The following is a 20,146-nucleotide window of genomic DNA, read 5'->3' as shown; positions in this document are numbered from 1 at the left end:
CTTTCTTGCAAGATTGAACCAACTGTAAGTTGTATGATTCTATTATGATCTATTGTTCATCGAGAATTAATTATGCAGATTGCTCTGTGGTTTCTATGAATGAATTTAATTTTTTCCTTAAAATCCCTCGCGGAAAAAAATTAAGAAACACGGCGCACTGTAATTAACTTAACTCACGAAAATGACTAAAAGAAGGGCGAAAATTATGAGCGGACGCTTAAATACTTCCCTTTCCAATCAACTTTGCAGGACATCCGCGGTGTTCTCTCATTGGTCCAGCTGTATCAAACAAGGAGAACAATAGTCGCAACAAGTCAAGTTCTAATGAATTCAAGGCAATCAATCTGCCTTCCTAACAATTTAAAACTACCAGTACTAACTTGCCAAAGGATTACATGTTCGTTTTTACCCTGACTTTTCACAATCTAATCTAAAGTTAAATCCCAATATTTCGATCCCAAAATTTTCATTTAATTTAAGTTTTAATTAAAAAAATAAATCAATGTAGCTTTAAAAACGCTACACAGTCCTAAGGTCCAATCAGTGGGTCATGTTAAACTGAAAGTCTCCTCACTGAAAGTTACATTTGTGAGTTTGAAAAAAAGCACTAATTAAACAACATTAATGAGCTAATGTAATGTACAAATTGTCCACTTTGCTGCAAGTTAACTATCCAGAAGTCTGATGAGTCTATCAGTACCGTGGAACGATCTCAGAGGATGGGGAACCGTGTCTCTTTAGCTCAATTCATCGTTTTCTAGTTTTCTCAGTTCAGATGAAATGTTTTGATATGTCACGGAATCTTTACATTCATATTTTTTGTTAGTTTTCCGTTTTTCTTGTACATGCTTGCGTTACAACATTGTTGAATATATTTATTATTATCCTTCAGTTTGAAATTTCTGAAACCTTGAAAATTAAGGTTTCGTACCCTTTACCCTTTTTTTGTACCAAAATAGAGAATTAATAACACATACGAGTTTTGTTTTGGTTAAATCTGGATTGTTCCGTTTACGCTGTAATTTTTATTTTATAATATAGTTCTTTATTATAATAGTTAATTCATAATAATTTTTTCAAACCGCTATGTACTGGATAAATATTCGTTAAAGATAAAGAAATAAAAATTAATTACTTGTTCATTAAAATAATTTAAACATATTCAAGAACAAAACATTAAAGTGATTATCCAGTTATTTGTATTAAACAATTTTACTCCACCCAAGACCATATATATAATTAGGTAATATCAATAGCCTTAACTTATACCATGAATAAGTTTGTCTATCTATTTTTGTAGGGAAATTTACAACATTATATATATATATATATATATATATATATATATATATATATTTATTTATTTATTTATTTATGGTATGAATACAGTAGCATTTGATTGTGTATGTTAACTTTCCGGACTGGGTAGCTAATCTTTCTTCATATTTAAACTTAGATAACAGAGTATGCTTTAAACGTTACACAAATATATAAAAGTGTCTAGCAGTTTGTATTATCCTTGAAAGTCGTTCCCAGCACTCAGGTTTACTGTGCCTCAGTTAACTCATTCGCATTTGACGATCTCAAGCTTAAATATAAAAATTATACTTTTTATTTAGTAAGATCGTATTAACTTAATCCGCTGAATTAGTTTACGAAAATCCATCATACCCGTAATGACTGGTTCATGAACAGTATAAGCTGTGGGACATAACAGTCCAAACACACAACCTGTTTTTTCTTGAATGAATCAAACGTTTCTTTTTAAGAAAAAAAAATCTATTGTCAGCGACGCTACTTTTGGTGGAAGTCAAAACTGGAGAGTATCAAAAGGGTTAACCGATAAATCTAAAATGATTTCCATAGAATTTATTTTTCCTATCTTGACCCACTTAAAACTGACCGTCTCAGAGACATAAATTTAAAATATAAGACGGCATGTTAAGCTCTTGTGTTAAGAATATCTATTTCTGCTAAGAGACGAAGAAATTTTTCCTCAAATTTTTATCAAAGTCAGTCAACGAGATAAAGAGATTAAAATTAAGCCAAGATAAGAAAAATATTATCTGATAAGTATCGTTTCATATTTAACCCTGTTGATACCATTCCATTTCGACCTCCACCAAAATTAGCGTGGCTGAAGATCCATTTCCTACTTAGCGGAAATTTATCGATGTCATAGAACCAGCATGTGTGCCTAGGCCTATACAATGCCAATTGGCTCTAGGATCGTGGACCTACACTGTAAAATGACGATCTCTATGTGGTCTCTTTTCTCTAATAAATTATTTACCACTCGTTCATGGATTCAAGTACATTACTAGAAAATAGGGCTCTGCTTGTTTCGTTCATCTGTGTCATATTATTATATACATTAATCAAATTTGAAAAAAAAACTAACTCTCAAGCTTTTCTTGTAATTAAAAACTACTTAATGTTTTATCTTTATTTTGTGGACCTTATTTTCCTTCTATCCTTTAAATCAAAGTACTTTTTGCCAGTTTTTTGTGTTTACACTGATTTTGAGAAAGTCATAATCGGTTTGTGAGTCGCCTCATTCGATACCTTAGAACATTCGGCCCAGCTTACTCATTTTGTCTTTTCTAAGGGCTACTTTAAAAGTCGTATAAAAATGCTGGATAATGTATATACGACTTTTATTTTTATCAACTTCTTACATTTTATGTGATTAACTTTTCGAAATATTTTTAATTTTACAAATTATTGTATAACTTATTGAATGAAATAGGGTAAGGAAAAACATATTTGAGAAATTTGTTACGCTTTTTATATCTTTCAGAATACAGGCTTTATACAAGTTGCCTTTAATCAGCTAACTTACACTATACAAAACAAATTACAATGGACTCTTCATTATAATCCTTAAAATAAAATAAAATTACAACTAAATCTTTGACTTCAAAATAATGCACAGATTTGTAAAATTACTCGTACTTTAAAATTGGCCTCAACAGCTACTCCAGGTATTTAAAGTTCTGAGGAATAATATAAATGTAGTAAAATTCTAATTATTTGTTAATAAAGATTTCTTAACAAAACTGCAATAATAGTACTTAATTGGACATTTAAAGCAACTAAACAATTCTTACTTTCTTTTGTTTCTTTTTACATGCACATATTTTAAATATTATGAAATGTTCCAGAAAAGTTATTTCTTATTAATTTTAATGTAAGTATTTAATTTACAGATTAGTGTACAATATAAACAGTGTCCACAAGCATGAAAGCGTCTAGGTACTCACTAATATTTACAGATCGAGATATTTTTACAAACAAAAAGTACACAAGTAAACTATGATATCTGCTACATATAACAACATTTAGTGGCATTTATGATAAAGTTTGTGACAATACTTAACCATTTATATACTTGATAACTTTTAAACATCACTAACATACGCGACATAGATAAATTACATATTTACATTTCTGTTATTTTAATGCAGTAGTAATTAAGTACTAAAAGTCCAAAATGAAGGAAATTACTTTCGTTAAAACTATTTGAGCTAATTTAAAATATTTAACAAAAGTTCAAGTGCTGTAGATAATGTATAAAAACCATAATTCAAATTATTGTGTTACACTTCTGATATGTAGCAATAATCAGAATTCTGAATGTTTTCGAATTGCAAAAAATATTATATAAATCCAAATATATAAAGTAATTTACACATTTTTTAAAGAAACCAATATTAAACCTCAAAATATTTTTCAGCCAATATAAAACGATATTGTTATACATTTATTTCAATGCAACATGATTTCACTTCGACATTATTAGTATTTCGATTCACTTATATAGCAAAGTACATAATCTTTAAGATAAAATGTACAAAAAGCTTGTTTTTACACGCCTTTACGTCACTTATAATCGAGATTTCATTGCACTATCACATTTAGTCTCTTCTACACTTGTCCTTGTCTAACATATAGGTGATGCGATGGGTGTCTGGCTGAGGGTGTAATGGTCAGGAGCCTGCTGCAGTGGTAGGGAGGGGCCACCTGGTGCCCAGGGCTGCAGGTTCTGTAGAGCGCTCAGGGCCCCAGAGTCTGGAGGGCCCCTCTCGGAGCCGGCCCCGTGGTACATACCCTTGCTGAGCGCTTCGGCCTGTAGAGACATCATGAGCCTGTTAGCCGCTTGCCTCTCGGCCTCCCGCTCTTCCGCCGTCTGCCTCCTGCAACATGACGGTGAATAGTGAAACACTTGTCTGGCAATTATTTAAAACAAAGTAGGCGTACTCCACAACCCGTGTCAAGTAACAGGCTTCGCTGAGGTTCAATGCAGAATTTCAAGTCTGTAGCTCATTTCATTATTGATAGAGATAGAACGACAGACAATAAAATGGACATTTTTATATCCCCCCGGTAAACAAAAGAGAGTGTATCAGCCTACTGAGTGAAAGGCTTCAAAGACGTGTAGTTTCATGCAAGATTTCAAGTCTCCAGATGAAACATTTTGTCACACGATACAATCAGTGACATTTATGTTGTAGATGGAGCTTATATTGGTACTGTTAACTTACTTACATTAAAACATTAAACCAATATTTAACACTTTTTATTATTTTGTGAGGCCTTTCGATATCAAGGATATCTTCTTCAGACACATCATAAAAGTCTGAAACTTTTGTGATGTGTCTGAAGAAGATATCCTTGATATCGAAAGGACTCACAAAATAATAAAAAGTGTTAAATATTGTTTTAATGTAAGTAAAAATCACCTTTATGTTCATTAAATTAGGTTTAATATCAGTGTTTAAATAATACAAGTCTACAAAGCGTCGCCAAATAAATAGTGTTAAATTAGTTGGGATACTTAGACTACATGCTTGGCCTTAAAATCTCGTATGACATTGTTTACAACTTTATTTGGTCTGCTCATTACTCGTACCTTACCCAGTTATCCATATGACCAAAGTAAAAATATTCACTATCGCTCAGCTAGATCCCATGGAGTGACTTGCACCATAACCGAACTCAGATTTGCTCAGATAGGAATGAAGCTTTATGCACAATTCATGGTCAGTTCGTTTTCGAGATATCGTGTTGACATACAGACAGACAGAAATGACATTTGCCAAGTCCGTTATATTGATAGGTTTCGCTGGTGCTCAGCCAACAAATATTGCTACTCCGGAACCTTCTTTCAAACATTTCGATATTTCCGATTTCGAATACCTAAAGTTTTGTTGCTTAGCAGTAACAATTTACTTCAATTGATTCCAAAGGAAACTAAACTTGTTTACTAAAAGCAACAGATTTATTGCAATTTTTATTGAATAAGACTAGATATTGTTTTGTTTACCCAAGTCGTTTGCATTTTTTGAGAAATGTTGGTACAATTACACTGCAACTTCAAGTTCATTGATGTTATAGGTAGATAAATACATTTTATAAAAATGGTTTGAGGAGATGAAGAACGCCGTGCCGCCGTGGGAGTTGCTAACCCTTGTTATAATATAGTATGGTAGAATGTAATTCCGTTAAGAGCTATTTTTGCTAGTACATTTTACATATATCCAGACTCAGAAACTAGTTAAAAGGAAATAGTTCTATCCAAATTCAATTAATGTTTTTTATAAAACAAGACAAAGATTTGCGGTCTTGTATTAAGTAGAGATGCAAAAATGACCTTGAGCTTGAAAGTGACCTTGTTTTACTCCGGTGATTTAGAAACCAGAGGAATTGTTGAAGTAAAATTGGCGGTTTAACAGGGCGTAACCACAAGATTATTTTCTGTTTCCGATTTCATGGTACACAGCCAATCATCTCATATTTCAAACCTGAATTTGGATTGTGAATTTAGATATCTTCAAGTAGATAACTTTATAAAGCGTTAACGTAATTTGGTACTTATTTAAATTTGCTACACTCAATTTTCCAAAAAGTATTTACTTACTAATCCGTAGGATATATTTACTAAGTCATTATTATACACTAAGTTACAGGTTTCAACACGTATGGTTTTGAAATTAGGGATGTTACTCAGCATTGTGTAATGTACATTTTGAAATATCGGGTGATTTGTATTGAATGCATCTAGCATTTTTATGTATATACAAATTTACTTGATATAATCACGTATATACGACTGTTATACTATAAGAAGAATATAATATGTGAAAATGTGTGACATTACTAAAATATAGGTATGTTCTAAATTGATTAAGACTAATAAATGCAACAGAAATAGACGTTTTAATATTTTGTATGATTTATTCAATGATTTACAACAATATTATATATAACATAAAAATAATTAACTTTAATTTGACTACTTAATATTGTTGTAATATTATAAAATACACATAACCCAGTGTTGTTTGTTTATATATGTTTTGAGATTAAATAATAGGAGCTGGTCAAGATCAATGTTGTATTTAACTTTTGGTTGAATCATATTTGAACACAAAACTCATTACATGAAAGCAACAAAGGGCCGTTTTCAACGTAATTGTCCAGTAACACAACGCTAGAATTGGGGTTGCAAAACAATGACAAACGCGACAAACGCATTAGAGCCACTACAAAAACCACATTTCAGCGCGTCCGGCAATCATCAAACGTGAGCGAAATAACGGGGAAATAAATGGAAAACTTAATTTGCGATAGTGTCATCCGTCGGACAATGGTGTTTACAAACTAACCTATAAATTGTTTACGGCCTCGCGTCATTAGCAACTGTCAACGCCAGGTAATTGAATTCTGGTGGCAGTGGCGGTAATGGAGAGCTTACCACTGCCCCCAGGATCATACCACACACCGCACAGCGCCGCCATCGCCACTGCCTGCTGGATTTCCAGTGTAACAATCACCTGGATTTGCGCTCACCGACAATGAATTACTTATAACTAATAGTTCCAATGGTCACATCTATTTCAAATTCATTTTCCAATTAATAGTAGCTCGGGTTTGCTGTTTGTTACGATTGGTGTTGGCCAATATTTGTGAATCAGGAATGTTTTAAGCGATATACAATTTACTATTGCGTTGAAGTCACATGTTACGTGTTATAAATAATTGCCAGAATTAAAATGTTTATTTTTCGGTTATATTGAATAGATAAAAGTATGTTTGTTAAAGATCAAAAGATATAAGCAAGTAATTAATCGATTATGATAGCTACAACATATCTGATTCAAAAGTATTATACATTCAATTAAAACATATACTAGACGATTTTACTAATATATTTTATCACAACCAAGTAATGCTTTCGAGGTGAAAGCTAATTACTTTTGTTTGATACCTTTAATTAACAATTTAGAGGAAAAGATTTCAATAATAGAATAAAAATATACTAAATGTATATACAAAAATTGTTCAACTACCAATTTGAAAATACAATTTTTTACGTATTAGTTAATGTGAATAATTCATGTAATAATGTAATTAATGTCATGTGTAAAATCTCATCTCAATCTCATTATGCAACTAAAGACTGCAATTGTTTAGAAGCAAATACAATTGTTTAGATTTGCTTCTAAACAATTGTAGTCTTTAGTTGCTTAATGAGATTGAGATGAGATTTTACACATGACATTAAATTTTTAAACACATTTCTTAGCTTTAGCGATAAATTATTGATTACATGATAATTTGTACACATTGAGATAACAACGACACATTATTCTATTCTAATGTAATTCCACAACACATGTGGTTTTTAGTAGTAGCCAATTATATAGGTTTCACGGCCTGTCAATCTTTTAGATAGTTCCTATATGGAACTTCCTCAAAAACAAATGGTAAGTTTGACATGCCTGAATCTATGACACCAATTAAAAACTAAACATAATAATGTGTGTTATAAAATACTTTGTCGATGAAATATATTGAAAGTTGTATACGGCCGGTCAACTTTCACAGGTGAGAAACACGCATAAACAGGTTGTGTATTGTATGAAATAATTAATACCATTGTTAACAACTGCGTTTGGGTTTCAAATATTATACAACAAATGTATACCCTATATTTGGAAATACAGAATTTTGGGAAATGTCTCCAGATCTCCTCTCTGTCTCCAAGCACCAGCATGAAAGCACATATCATCTCCTTCACATTACTTCTAAATGCGACTGTAAGCTAGCACATAAACAACCCGCGATCGTAACGTCGTTGTTTGACCGTTAGCTTATATAGTCTCGGAATATTACCAGGATGACTGACTAAAGTCTATCCGTATTTTCTTCCGTAACGATAGCGACGTCTTTGAGGTCGTAAACTGCTGAGGATAGTTTTAGAAAGTTATTTGTTGAGGGAAATTTCCAGGTGGTATTGTCGACTATGGGTGCCATATTAGTAGATATTTTACTGTCGGGGACACGCCCAGCCGAGAGGGCCGCAAACATCTGGTGAACCGAGTTGCGACGCCTTCTGGGAACTGTAAACGGTAATCGGCGACTTAATTGTATCTAACAGGCGGTTACTCCAAGGTGATCCTCCCTTCCCCAGGTGCCATTTGCATCTTATACCGCTGGCCTCGCAACACGACGCACCGTACCGCTCGTCATCTCGTGTTACTGTACGACAAGAATGGTACCATGGTACGTTATGGTAACGATGGTGCGTCTTGAATGTGGCGCAAACTAAATTCCTCCCGTTGAGCGTGAAGCCCTGAGTTTTTTTTTTATCGAGAAGGTCATTTGAATGTCTGTCACGGAGTGTATTACAGTATCTACTTACAATTGGATAGACTTAAAATCATTTTTGAAATAATACAGATTTGCATGTAAAAATGAAAATTTTAAAATGTGTCAGATTCAAATTTCTTATTAAAAGTTTCCACAGACGTCACTATTTTGAAAATAGTCTGCTTAAACAATAATCAAGGTGTATTTCAACACAATCTTATAACACTATCTGCAGAATCTTAATACATTGTACTCTTGTACATTGTTAAACTTATTCTACTATACTTGTGTACAGGTCTCTCCATTCTAATAAGGATAATATTGCCATAATTTAAAAACAAATCATTTCAAAATAAAAAAACCAAATCTTAGTTTGAAGTAATTAAACTTGAAATTGAGTAATGACTGAGATTGAGGTTTTCAATACGCTACAGTTATAAATTCTTAAATGCACTTTTGGACAACAAGTATCCCCTCTACGAGCACCATTCAAAGCGCTCACTGTTTGCTCCCTAAGCGGGTTTCAAGCTTGGAAATGTTAATTTGCTGTTGAGCGCCGGTAACATGACATAATGACTGACCAGTCGATGCCAATAAACTTGTGCAAATGGTTATAAAACACAGGTCATAACTCTCAGTAATGACAGCGAAGTAATTCCTTCTTTTGTCAGGTGGCTGAGTTTTGTAATTGACCTAAGCACTGAAGGGTTCACCAACAGTTAGAAGTTATCAACCAATGGTCAACAGAGAACTTTCAGAGGTCCACAGCCAGTAAACCTGAGCTGTTTGCTACCAGCAGACTTGGTCAGTAGCCAGTAGCCAACAATTAGCACCCAGTGACCAACAGTGTGTAGCCAACAGAGAACGGCACAGCCAGTTAAGCTGAGCTGTTTGCTACCAGCAGACTTGGTCAGTAGCCAGTAGCCAACAATTAGCACCCAGTGACCAACAGTGTGTAGCCATCAGAGAACGGCACAGCCAGTTAAGCTGAGCTGTTTGCTACCAGCAGACTTGGTCAGTAGCCAGTAGCCAACAATTAGCACCCAGTGACCAACAGCGTGTAGCCAACAGAGAACGGCACAGCCAGTTAAGCTGAGCTGTTTGCTACCAGCAGACTTGGTCAGTAGCCAGTAGCCAACAATTAGCACCCAGTGACCAACAGCGTGTAGCCAACAGAGAACGGCACAGCCAGTTAAGCTGAGCTGTTTGCTACCAGCAGACTTGGTCAGTAGCCAGTAGCCAACAATTAGCACCCAGTGACCAACAGCGTGTAGCCAACAGAGAACGGCACAGCCAGTTAAGCTGAGCTGTTTGCTACCAGCAGACTTGGTTAGTAGCCAGTAGCCAACAATTAGCACCCAGTGACCAACAGTGTGTAGCCATCAGAGAACGGCACAGCCAGTTAAGCTGAGCTGTTTGCTACCAGCAGACTTGGTCAGTAGGCAGTAGCCAACAGCACCCAGTGACCAACAGCGTGTAGCCAACAGAGAACGGCACAGCCAGTGCTGAGCTGTTTGATGCCAGAGGCTTGCAGCGAACAGCCAACGTCCCAAGCAGCGATCACATAAGACCAATAGATGGAGCACTCCTATTCCTACAGCATTACTGGTGTTGAAGCCAGTGGCGGCCATCTTGAGAACGTCTAGAAACGCCAAACGCCGTCCAGAAAAGCTTAAAAATTGCAGTCCGCGCGCATAAATAAATCGCCACCTAGCCCACTTAGGATTAAGCCAAAATTTTCAAATTTGGTGTACGTATATCTCATAAAACACTGATTCCAATGGCGCAACTCAAATTACCAGTTTTGATCTCTATATAATTTTAATGAGCAAAAAACTTTAAAAGTTTTATACACATTTGAAATCGTAACATGAAAAAGTCGGTCTGTGAGGAATTTTTTTGTTTTTAGGACAGGCAAGTTTTGTAAGCGGGAAAGTTTGAGATAAAGAGTTGAATTATTTTTTTCATTCGAAACTTTATTTTCTAAGACCAGTCGTTTTCCTGATATTATCGGCAGAATATAGGCGAAAACCCTGACCGCATCGCCCGACCTACAACAGATCGCCTACACTCCAGGCCGCTCTCGGCTCTTAAATTAAAACTCAACATATCGTTAATTTAAAATTCATTTAAATGTAATTAATTATTTTTAATATGTTAAACATTTTTAAACCCCATTTATAAGGCATTCGCTTATCATTTCATGGAAATAGAAACTGTCATTCAGTGCAATTAAATATTAACTAAACTTGAGGCAATATAAGGTACAATAAAGTAAACCACTAGACATAGACTTATTTATTTATCAACGGACATCCATTTTTTATAAGAATAGTGCAAATTAATTAATTCAAGACAGACAGCATAATCGAACAAATTTATAATAAAACATGGTGTGTTAGTTTTGACGATGCAATAATTATAAAAAAATCATAAATAACACTAACCAACTCGAAAACTAATATAACTTGAGTATAATAACAAGAACAACAACAACAACAACAACAAGATAAAAGAAAAATAATGATAAACATTTAAGAATTAACAAGATAAATTTAGAGCAAATAACAAACAACAAGAAATGATGTAGCAGATCTACTTGGAAAAATCTATACATTTACAAGAAATCAGGTAATTAACAATGTACAATCTCATTTAGCAGTGCAATTTTAGAAACAAATATTAATTCATTAAAAAAGTACAAAACAAATAAGTTAAATTTACCACCAAGCTATTAGAAAAAAATAACGTAAAAAATAAATAAATTAAGTATCATTGAGCATGATGAAAAGACTATTTCTAAAAAAGCTATAGCTACATGCGAAATAGTCCAGATGCTGGCACACCAAATTACCCAAATGGGTAATTCATTATGTTTATAAATAATGAATTTAATATAATGGGAATTAAAATATGAAAATTAGAAACATAAATATCCAAAGCTTACAATAAAACGTACCTCTCTACTGTCCTAAAAATATTACAGTTTTTAATAGATGACTGCGTATTCTGGTTTTGTGTAATGATGCACTGACATTTTTGTAGTGGTGATGTAGTCGCACTTTGAAGTATTGTTTACAAATAGCTTTTTGAACTAATATAAGGTGATTTACCTCAGGATCTTGTACAAAACAATGTCCTCCTGGGAACAGATTTACACCGATACACTTTCGTAACACTGAATTTACCATTCTGTCCTCTAGTTTTTCACAGTTGTCACGTTGCCTTTCTTAATACGCAACTTTACTTCTGTTTCACATAACAAACAAAGTTTCACAACACCTTCAGAAGGTTGTAAAAGTCCTCCTCGATTTTTACAACTTATCAAACTGTTGCGGTATTGCGTTTCCTCATTAGCCTGTAACAGCTGTAGGCACCCGCTACAGGCTATTTTATTTCTTAACGTTCTTACTACAAAACCAGAAAGGTACTCCACAATATGCGTCGTTACATTTGAAGTGTTTCCTACAATATCATAGTAATAGTCGAGATCTTCATCTTCCTTCTCATGTTCTAAAACCTGCCAGACAGCAGCGAACACAGTCTGAGCGCTCGCCACTAGGGTGAATCATCCCAAGGTCGCCGCCATTGTTGTATCATCAGGCGACAGAGGCGGCTTCAACGGGCAACCCCACTGCTCCATCTATTGGTCTTATGTGATCGCTGGTCCCAAGTGACAGCCACTTGTTTTTTATTACCGTTTGTTTATCCTTACATTATGCATATTAAGCACATTATTTTATCTCCCTCTCAATAGAAATTTAGTTAAACCGTTTGTGGACTCGAGGCATTTTACTAAATTGTTTAAACTATCCATAGTTCGATTAATAACCAAGGAGGTCGAAGTCTCAGAATGATAAGGACTGTGTTTTTTCCGCTTTAGAGGATGCGTTTATACCATAGATGGAACAAAATGGTTACAATAAAATTATGCTTCCTTATGTGTCTAGAAAATGTATGATTATTCGATAACGGAATAGCTTCTGGATAAAATTGGATATCAAACACTTTTCATTTTTAATAGAGTAAGATCATTATATTCTGTTGTTGTTTGTTTACCAGACACAGGGCTAGCTCCCTCTTCAGCTTTACATGCAAAAAGGTGGGATTAAATGTACCTACAGTACATAATTCTGTATCAAAGCAATGCAACCTTAAGGTCACCCTCGTTCATATGTTATTTTAATTGAACTACAAACAGATACTATGGTCTCTTTTGAGACGTTGATCGAATGATCATTAAGCGTACCGTTTAATCACTACATGACTGATTCCCATTCATTACATGAATATTATTGTTATTATTACAGGATTACAGATTTGATTTTTTTGAATAGAAGATTTTTTTGATTTTTTGAATGATTATGAAAATCAGTTTTGCAGAGTTACCCGAGTTGTACAAAGGAAGGTACAATGAAAGAAAAGGTATCGTGAGTTAACTGTTCACGATTCCCTACAACATAACTCATTCTTGCTATGCGAGTTAAAACGGCATGAATTCTAATGGAGGTGTCATAGTGAGTTTTCCTGTTTACTTTTAAACAGCAATTTTCGACGTGACGGTGCTAATCAACGTAATTTTAAATGACCGGGTAATTTGCTCATAACAAGACTGAACTAGCGGCGGCTGTGCCATCCGCTCAGGTGTGAATGGTGATTATTTCCGCGTAAATTATCAATTTTACTCAACAACTCTTGTAGATAATTATACACATTTGTGTCACTTTACATCATTAACAAAAATACTGCTGTACATAATAAGTTGAAGTTACTCAGATTGTTTGAATATAATACATACATTTATTCTATATTCTAAATAAATATTTCTTAAAAGATGTTATCTTTTCGCGGTGAAATTAATTATTTTTTGAAATGGTTATAAAATCATTTAAAAAAAAACAAAGATTTTGTTATGTCTAAAAAGCGTGCTAAATGAATCCAGAAACTTGTTCTCTCTGAAAGCATGTCTGGATATCCTATAACTTTTGGACTAGGCTACCTAATAATGTAAATACGATAACAGAAAGTAAACGCAGATAATATTTTATTTTCATGGTATTTGTGGCCTTCTTAGCCATTACGTTATGCGGCCTTAAAAGAGGCGCGAATGGCAGCCAATTTTCTACAAGAACAATATTACAAATAATTTTATTCTAGTAGTATACTTCGCCGATCATGAATTCTAGGTTCTAAAAGCATTCTCCAGTTAAAAAGCCTCTATATATAATTGTAAATATAAATAAGCATTCTGCCGGAATTAGAATCTGGATCTCCCACAGAGAACCACAAACATAAAAATTCATATTTACTTTCTGCTCCCTCCTGGATCTGTTATGATTAAGTTCCTTGACATACAAATGTTTTATTGAATTTGGCATTTTCATCCCTATATATTGATAAGGTACGAGTACGACGCACAGTTTGTGGCGTAAATGGCTCTACTGAGGTTACATTTAAGTTTCAGTTCTATAGATAATTTTATTCTCAAGATGTACTGCGGACAGATGGACAAACATATATCATATAGAATAGAAATTTTACATCCCTCCGGTGGCAGACAAAAGAAAAAACTGTTCAGGCCACTGAGTGATAAGTAGGCTTCAATGACGCTCAGCCAATTTCCAAGAAGTGACATGCACCACTATCGAACTCTATGTTGCCTATATAGAAATCAACCTTAATGTAAAATTTAAAGTCTACACGCCAGTTCGTTTTCGATGTATCATGCGGACAGACAGACAGGAATACAAATGTTCTAGCTCTTCAAATGATACGCTTCACTAATGCTCAGCCAGTTTACTTATAGCATGCTACAAATTAAGATCCTGATGAAGAGGCTGGATTCCAGATCTTTAAACGTTTTGTTTCCTTTATGTAACAATATTAACAGTGGCACATGTTTTAAATCGTGCCATTCCTTCAAATCATCTCCAAAAATGAGATTTAAACACATAATAAAGGACTTGTGTAACATCAATTACATGTATTAAAACACATGGATTTTTAATGTAAGTAGCAATAAATAGCTAATTATTTTCCAATATGTATATTCTGTGTAGTTGCATGAAGGTGAAATCCATAATTTCGAAAGATATCGTACAGTACATACGTTTATATTGGAAAATATGTAATTATTTATTATCAACTAAAGTACGTTGAAAAAGATTTAACTCTCGCAAAAATCCTTTGGTAATAACTTTTATTCTTGGAAAATTTTCCAACTTATTTTATACTGCTTTATATTGTGTTTTCTTTGTATAAGATTGCAGATAGAAGGTTACATAACACGTAATGTTGATATAGTTCTGTATTATTCAAGATATTAACCTTGTGCAAGTTTAAATGGTAGTTTTAATCAATGATAACAGTAGAATAATGGTAGGTTGGCAATTTGCGGGTCCGGCGCCAACTAATTAACGGTCCCACAATCCCACCGGCTCATATTTCATTAAAATGGTAATTAACCTGGCTACAGCGAGAGGTGACAGCGTCAGCTACACAGGCGCCCCTATCAATGACACGGCCGGCTAATCCCTGGCCGCCATCTTGTTCAACAATTAAACACAAATTGACTCACTAGTGCTAATTGGAATTTCATTTCTACCGAATTGTTTGTAGGTTGTGGTGACTGCTGCGGTCTGTCCGGCAATCACCCCCTTGTACTGTCACCGCCCGGTCACATCACCCGAGTTACCTTCCGCACCACCGCACCGTGTTTCCCGAGGTTTGGATTCCATTCCACATGAATTTGTTGCAGTATGTTCATGTTGCAGTCGACCAATTAGCCGTCGGACTTTAATAATTCAATTCACCAAGCAATGCCAAATTAAGCCAAAGTTATTTATACCCATCGCCGCAAAACAATCACAAAAGGGATTTTAGTGTCTCAAGTTGATGTTTGATCATTTAAGCAGTCTAACTGGTAAAACATTAATAACATTCCGTAATGCACGTGTCACTGTCGGAAAGGAACAAGATGTCTGGCTGAACCGAAGTTGACAGAAGAGTTCCGAGTGTGTACGTGTACGGAGGTGAGTACGACAAAGTGAACAGAGGCAAAACGCCAATGACGTCACGAGCCGATAAAGTGAGTGACAGCTGCGCGGCTGACAAAGGCGCGAACATGATGGAGTCTTATCAGGGATTCCATCAGTCAATCCTTTGACAAGACGCGCCAAGTCCTCGTCCCTTTGCGAGGAGGGGCGGCAAAAATGTCGCCGAGCTAAGTTGACAGTTTAAAAGCGGGCTGAATAATACAGGCCGTTCAATAATAAAGAACACACACCTTTTAGAGCATGACTTGGCTGTTTAGCCGCTGAAATATTCATCAAGTAAGGTTGCCGCCATTTTTATGCAATAATTGCCGTGTCGTATTCTGTCTCTGGGAGCGGGGTCGTGCGTGGGCTTACTGTATCCCTTGCTTTCTCTCCCCGTGATCCCTCCCCCCTCATCTATGCACCCCGTGGGCAAAAAACCCAGCGGAGTAATGAAAACACAGTGGCATGGGACTCATTCTATAGCAGTTAAAAATTCACGAGAAAAGTCGGTGCTTTGTCGGATAAAGGAGACGCTTCCATTTACGGGATGGCTGAGATAAATTAAGTTGGAGAAAATGTTTAAAACGTACATTTCTGTTTTTTCATGCACCTTGTATATGAATATTTACACTTTAGGGAAATAAAATCTCTTATTCTCATCCATTCATTATCTGAAACTCGTATTGTTAAATGACAGTCTATTCTATCGATCTAGTTACCTTATTGGATAGATTTGCTCGACAAATATACTTTTGATATTTTAAAACATTATACGAGACAACGAGTAATCGTGTAATAGTGAAATAAACGACTTTCTCATACAACCCAGTTTTTAAACGTTTTCATGAATTTGTAATCACAGTGCAGAGTTAGCTTAAATCCGTAGATATTCGTGAACTTTTCAAATGTAAACGTATATAATTTTATGCATCAATTTAAAAGTTTGTGAAAGCCACAAACGTTTATGAAAACGAATTTAAATATATTAATTATGCTTGAAATGGTGGTAGCAAATCTGTTAAATGTTAAACTTTATATAACACATCGCAATAAATAAAATTATTGGCATTTTATTTACATATTAATTTTTTATATAGAAATCAGGTTTATTTTGGTATTAAATGTGATACATATTTCAAAGAATTCAATTTGCAGTCCAACCATAATCTAGAAAAGGAAGTGAAATTATCATATTAAAAAAATTTATATTAACTTACCTAAGGAGTTTATTAACTTACTTAATATAGTTTTTGTTTTATACGTAATTCAGCGTACGTAATTGTTCGTAAATAAAATGTTTCTTTCTCTAATATCATCCAAAGTAATTATTTTTCAACATAACTTTTACCTGTATTAAATGTACTGTATTAAATGTAATATTTATTTTAAATGGGCCATATGCTGCTTTTAACCAATTTAGCTTAAATTTTGAAATACAAGAGTAAAGGAATTATATTTTAAAAATTTAAGCTAAATTGGTTAAAAGCAGCATATGGCCCATTTAAAACAAATATTACATTTTGTACAGTTAGTCGTAGCGTATTATTCTAAACAAAATTGCCTGTATGGTTTTACCGCTTCGTATAAACAAATTAGGCTACACCAATCCATTTTTATATATATGTTATTTTATGAATTATCTCTAACGTTTAAATCAACTGTTCATGAAACTACAACAATTTGATAAAAGAAAATTTCTTTTTCATTGTTCGAGAAGCGTTATTTGAACAATCAGCCTTCAAAACATCATTCATCAGTTAAGTTGCTCTGACAATCTGCTAAGATATTAATATAATCTTGGGAAAATGCTAATAGAAATTAAGTTGTTTACCAGATTTAGTTGTGTTCCCTGTACAAATACACAATTTCAACACAACAATAATGTATTTTACATTGTAGCGCACAGGCTCCAATAGTTTATTATACATCTCGTCCCATTGTCATAGCTATCACAATAAATCCGGTGCGTAAACTTCTGTAAGCTCGTATCGTTTTATATGCAGTATCATATAACGTATCGTTATTATGATTATCATAATGAAATTGGTGTGTTAATTTAAGCTCGTGTCGTTTATTATGGACTCTTCATCTTGTTATCATTACGTAAACTTATGCAAATGTTTACGTTATATGTTTATATGTATAACCAAGTCTGTTCAAAGAACAGATGTAACAAATTAGACTTTGGGCAGTTTATACGGTACCTTGCTTCTTCAAATCACCTTGACTTTTCATAAAAATAATGTTTCGTGTCTTAAAAGTAGTAAAATAAAACGAATTACTTTTATTCCTGGTCAAGGCGCTTAGACATAAAATAAATGTATTTTTCACTAAACAATGCACAGTCCATTAATTGCACACTTCCAAGTTATCACCACGTGTTGTTTGTTACTATCTTGGATTTTCATGTTTTACATGATATAATGTGACAAAGTTTCATAATATGATCGTGATTTTGATTAACCCTCCGAGTGGTGAAAGACGCTGCAGCGTCTATTAAATCTCGTTCGCGAGTGGCAAAGACGCTCTAGCGTCTATTAACGCAAGCCTCTCTTGTTCCGGTATTTCCGATGTTATGCCGCGACTTAAACGCTATATATTAGGTATGGTTAGAAAGACCAGATTCTAAACTTTAATTTGATATAGTATTTAGATATTCTGGTACTAATGGAACTCTTACAAACGGTTCATCCACCTACTGTACTACCTCCTGGACCAAGTGTAGGTCTTCTTCACGGGATTGCTTATTTACCAGACTTTGTGCAGTGTGTGTACACACCAAGAAAGGGGGTAAAAGTCACTTCTGGTGCCCAACTTGTAATTTTGGGGTCATAGGGAGTGTTTCCCTTACCTGGAACATTATTGGAGGCCTCTCAAACCAGGAAGAATGATGAGGAATGAGGTTGGCTTTGATACTGACTAAAATGCAGTAAAAAAATGTACATAAAAGTTTAGATCAGCAAATAGTGCGTTGTTTTTAGGAATAATACATATAACGGATACATATTTTTGTTCAGAATTAAATTTTAAACAAAATGGCTATTTTGGATTTGTGTTAAAAAATTAAGTTTAGGAACATTTACTCAGCCTAATATAAAACAAAAAAATTTGAATTTTTATTTTTGGAATTCAACCCATTGGTTTTTTACACCAATCCAAGGTAAGTGTTTCATATTATTACCATTCTACTCTGTGTGTTATGAAGTTTAAATCGATGTATGATACGTCATACTTATATAATATACAGGATTTTGTATAAATTTTCTTTTGCGAACATACAAAATCAGTAAAAATGTCCCGCCACTTGGAGAAAAAAGTACTGCCACTCGGAGGGTTAACTCGTCAAATGGCACTCATAGTACTTGGTAAAGCCAAAACTAGCCTCAATTCGCCGAGTTAAAACGTAAACGTCTCTCAGTATATATTTAATTACAAGACAACTCTGTCACAGAAGAGTTAACGACTGTCTCGGACTCGGTTGTTGTTGAAGTCATTATTTGTGCGTGGTGGTGGTGTGAGGGGTATGTGGAGGGGGGTAACAGATGACAATTGCCCGCCGTGCTGCGGGGAGGGTGGCTCTATTATTCAACAGCCGCTCGGTCCTACTTAGGCTGTTCTCTCTCGCGTCACTGCCGCTGCTGAATCGGTAAGACCTCCCCCTCCCCCTGAACATCTACCCCAAACCCGCCTGTTTTGATTGGCACCGGTTAAAAATCGGTGATAAAAATCGCCCTATCGCCCATCAACCGAGTCATAAAGGAATTATCGAGCGGATATTTAAAAGTTTCATTCATGATTTCGGATCTCGTTCGGGGGAATTATAGCACTGGACGAGGAAAGCCTGAAGGGGGGGGGGTGAGGAATAAACATTTTTTGCGAGTGAACGCAAACTTATAGAAGTTTTATCCGTTTTTGAACATGTACTTCAATGGAATACAATATTGGTTGTAGTTATTTTAAAATAATACATACATTTTCACGCCGGCCTACAAAATTATATATTAAATTATATGTATATATATATATATATATATATATATATATATCAAATAGTTGAACAATACGAAAAAAAAAAAAAAACAGAAATATGTCCGAATACCGCACTACGTCAGGAGAATCACCATTCATCAGATTTAATGTAAAACAAAACAAAACACATGTACTGCTGGAAAATTGATTACGATTTCGACATAAACATTTAGGCCTATAATTATTATTACACTTTTGAAGGACAGAATTAAAATGATATTATAATTGAACCAACCCAGTATGAAAGCCTGTAATAACGTAAGCGTTGTCGTTATTGTAACACAAACATTTAAATAATCTCAGAGAATTACAAGCCAAGTTATGCAAACGTTTAAACCCCCGATAAATTGTACGAGGGATTTCCGAATAATTAATTTCGCCATATTAATCACAATTACAGAGAACTATAGGGTAAAAGTAATCCG

The 20,146-nt window shown here is 34.4% G+C and overlaps 1 protein-coding gene across 1 annotated transcript in view; it reads right to left on the bottom strand.

Moving 5' to 3' along the window:
• Positions 1-2,765: 2,765 nt before the first annotated feature.
• LOC124359105 (T-cell leukemia homeobox protein 3-like) overlaps positions 2,766-20,146 on the bottom strand; it is an 83,482-nt gene continuing 66,101 nt past the window's right edge. The window contains exon 3 of the mRNA XM_046811558.1: positions 2,766-4,196. Within this exon, the coding sequence (XP_046667514.1) occupies positions 3,944-4,196 (253 nt within the window). The 3' untranslated portion in view covers positions 2,766-3,943. The remainder of the gene's footprint in view (positions 4,197-20,146) is intronic.

The sequence above is a fragment of the Homalodisca vitripennis genome, chromosome 4, assembly GCF_021130785.1.
Source record: "Homalodisca vitripennis isolate AUS2020 chromosome 4, UT_GWSS_2.1, whole genome shotgun sequence".
NCBI classification, from domain to species: domain Eukaryota; kingdom Metazoa; phylum Arthropoda; class Insecta; order Hemiptera; family Cicadellidae; genus Homalodisca; species Homalodisca vitripennis.
The sequence above is the reverse complement of the archived record's forward strand: the minus strand, read 5'-3'. Positions and strand labels throughout refer to the sequence as shown.